At 53.9% G+C, this 1,507-nt stretch overlaps 1 protein-coding gene across 1 annotated transcript in view; it reads right to left on the bottom strand.

Annotated features, from left to right (window-relative positions):
* The window catches only part of QPCTL (glutaminyl-peptide cyclotransferase like), a 16,125-nt gene that overhangs the window by 12,191 nt on the left and 2,427 nt on the right, over window positions 1-1,507 (bottom strand). The window contains exon 3 of the mRNA XM_037729159.1: window positions 120-401. Coding sequence (XP_037585087.1) covers window positions 120-401 — 282 coding nt within the window. The remainder of the gene's footprint in view (window positions 1-119; window positions 402-1,507) is intronic.

Raw genomic sequence — 1,507 nt, 5'->3', positions numbered from 1 at the left:
GCTCTCTGCATGGAGTAGAGTGGGAAGACGAGAGGGATGGCAATGACCAGGCATGGGAGGGTGGGGACTTGTGGAAAAGTGGAGGTAGCCCACCACCCTCCCCCGCTCCTGCTCCTCACCTGTTCTTTGGCTCTGCTCAGCTCCAGGTCAAGTGCCTGGGCCAGCTCCAGCATCAGGGCACAGGGCACAGCCGAATCTGTGGCCCCCACAAAGGGAGTCGACCCAGGTGGGAAGAGCTTCGAGTCGTAATGGCAGGCGAGGGTGAGGTGACGGGCAGCCCCCGGGTCCAGCGTGGCTACCACATTGCCAAAGTCCAGTGGCCCCAGGGGCGTCGAGGCCATGAAGGGATCCAGCTCCACATGCCAGCCTGCTGTCAGGGACCGCAGCGTGGCCTCCAGGAACTAGCAGCAAGAGAGAAGTGGGAGGGTGGACGGGACTGGGGAGAAGGTGGGGAAAAGGGCCACGTGACCTGAGCCATGCAGAACAGACTGGTTGACTCTAAAGCCCCACTCTGATTTAATGGCTTTTTTTCTTTCTTTTCCTTCCTCCCTCCCTTCCTTCCTTCCTTCCTTCCTTCCTTCCTTCCTTCCTTCCTTCCTTCCCTCCTTCCTTCCTTCCTTCCTTCCTTTCCTCCATCCCTCCCTCCCTCCCTCCTTCCTTCTCTCTCTCTCTCTCTTTCTTTCTTTCTTTTTCTTTTTTTGAGATGGAGTCTCATTCTGTCACCTAGGCTGGAGTGCAGGGGCTCAATCTCGGCTCACTGCAAGCTCCGCCTCCCAGGTTCAAGCCATTCTCCCACCTCAGCCTCCTGAGTAGCTGGGGTTACAGGCGCCTGCCACAATGCCTGGCTAATTTTTGTATTTTTAGTATAGACAGGGTTTCACAATGTTGGCCAGCCTGGTCTCAAGCTCCTGACCTCAAGTGATCTACCTGCCTCAACCTCCTAAAGTCCTGAGATTACAGGTATGAGCCACTCTGCCAGGCCCCCTACTCTGATTAAAATCATTCCCTTGACACACTCCTGCTGAGTACCTACTGGGTGCCAGATGTTGGGGTGACCCTACCTCTTGAAGCCAACAGACTTATCACAGCTTACCCTTAAATAGCTCTCACTGTGTGCTAAGCTCTGTTCTAGGAACTGTACGGGGTAGGGACTGCCAATACATGACCCCATTTTGCAGATGAGGAAATGGGCTCAGAGAGGTTAAGAAACTAGTCCAAGGCCAGGTGTGGTGGCTCACGCCTGTTATCTCAATACGTTGGGAAGTTGACGCAGGTGGATCACAAGGTCAGGAGATTGAGACCAGCCTCATCAACATGTCTAAATCCCATCTCTACTAAAAATACAAAATTAGCCAGGCATGGTGGTGCACACCTGTAATTCAAGCTACTTGGGAGGCTAAGGCAGGAGAACTGCCTTAACCCGGGAGGTGGAAGTTGCAGTGAGCCGAGATTGCGCCACTGTACTCCAGCCTGGGCCACAGAGCAGGACTCCATTTCAAAAAAAAAA

Source organism: Cebus imitator, unplaced genomic scaffold, assembly GCF_001604975.1.
Source record: "Cebus imitator isolate Cc_AM_T3 unplaced genomic scaffold, Cebus_imitator-1.0 Scaffold296, whole genome shotgun sequence".
NCBI classification, from domain to species: domain Eukaryota; kingdom Metazoa; phylum Chordata; class Mammalia; order Primates; family Cebidae; genus Cebus; species Cebus imitator.
Note: the sequence above shows the minus strand (reverse complement) of the source record. Positions and strands in the feature narration are given on the sequence as shown.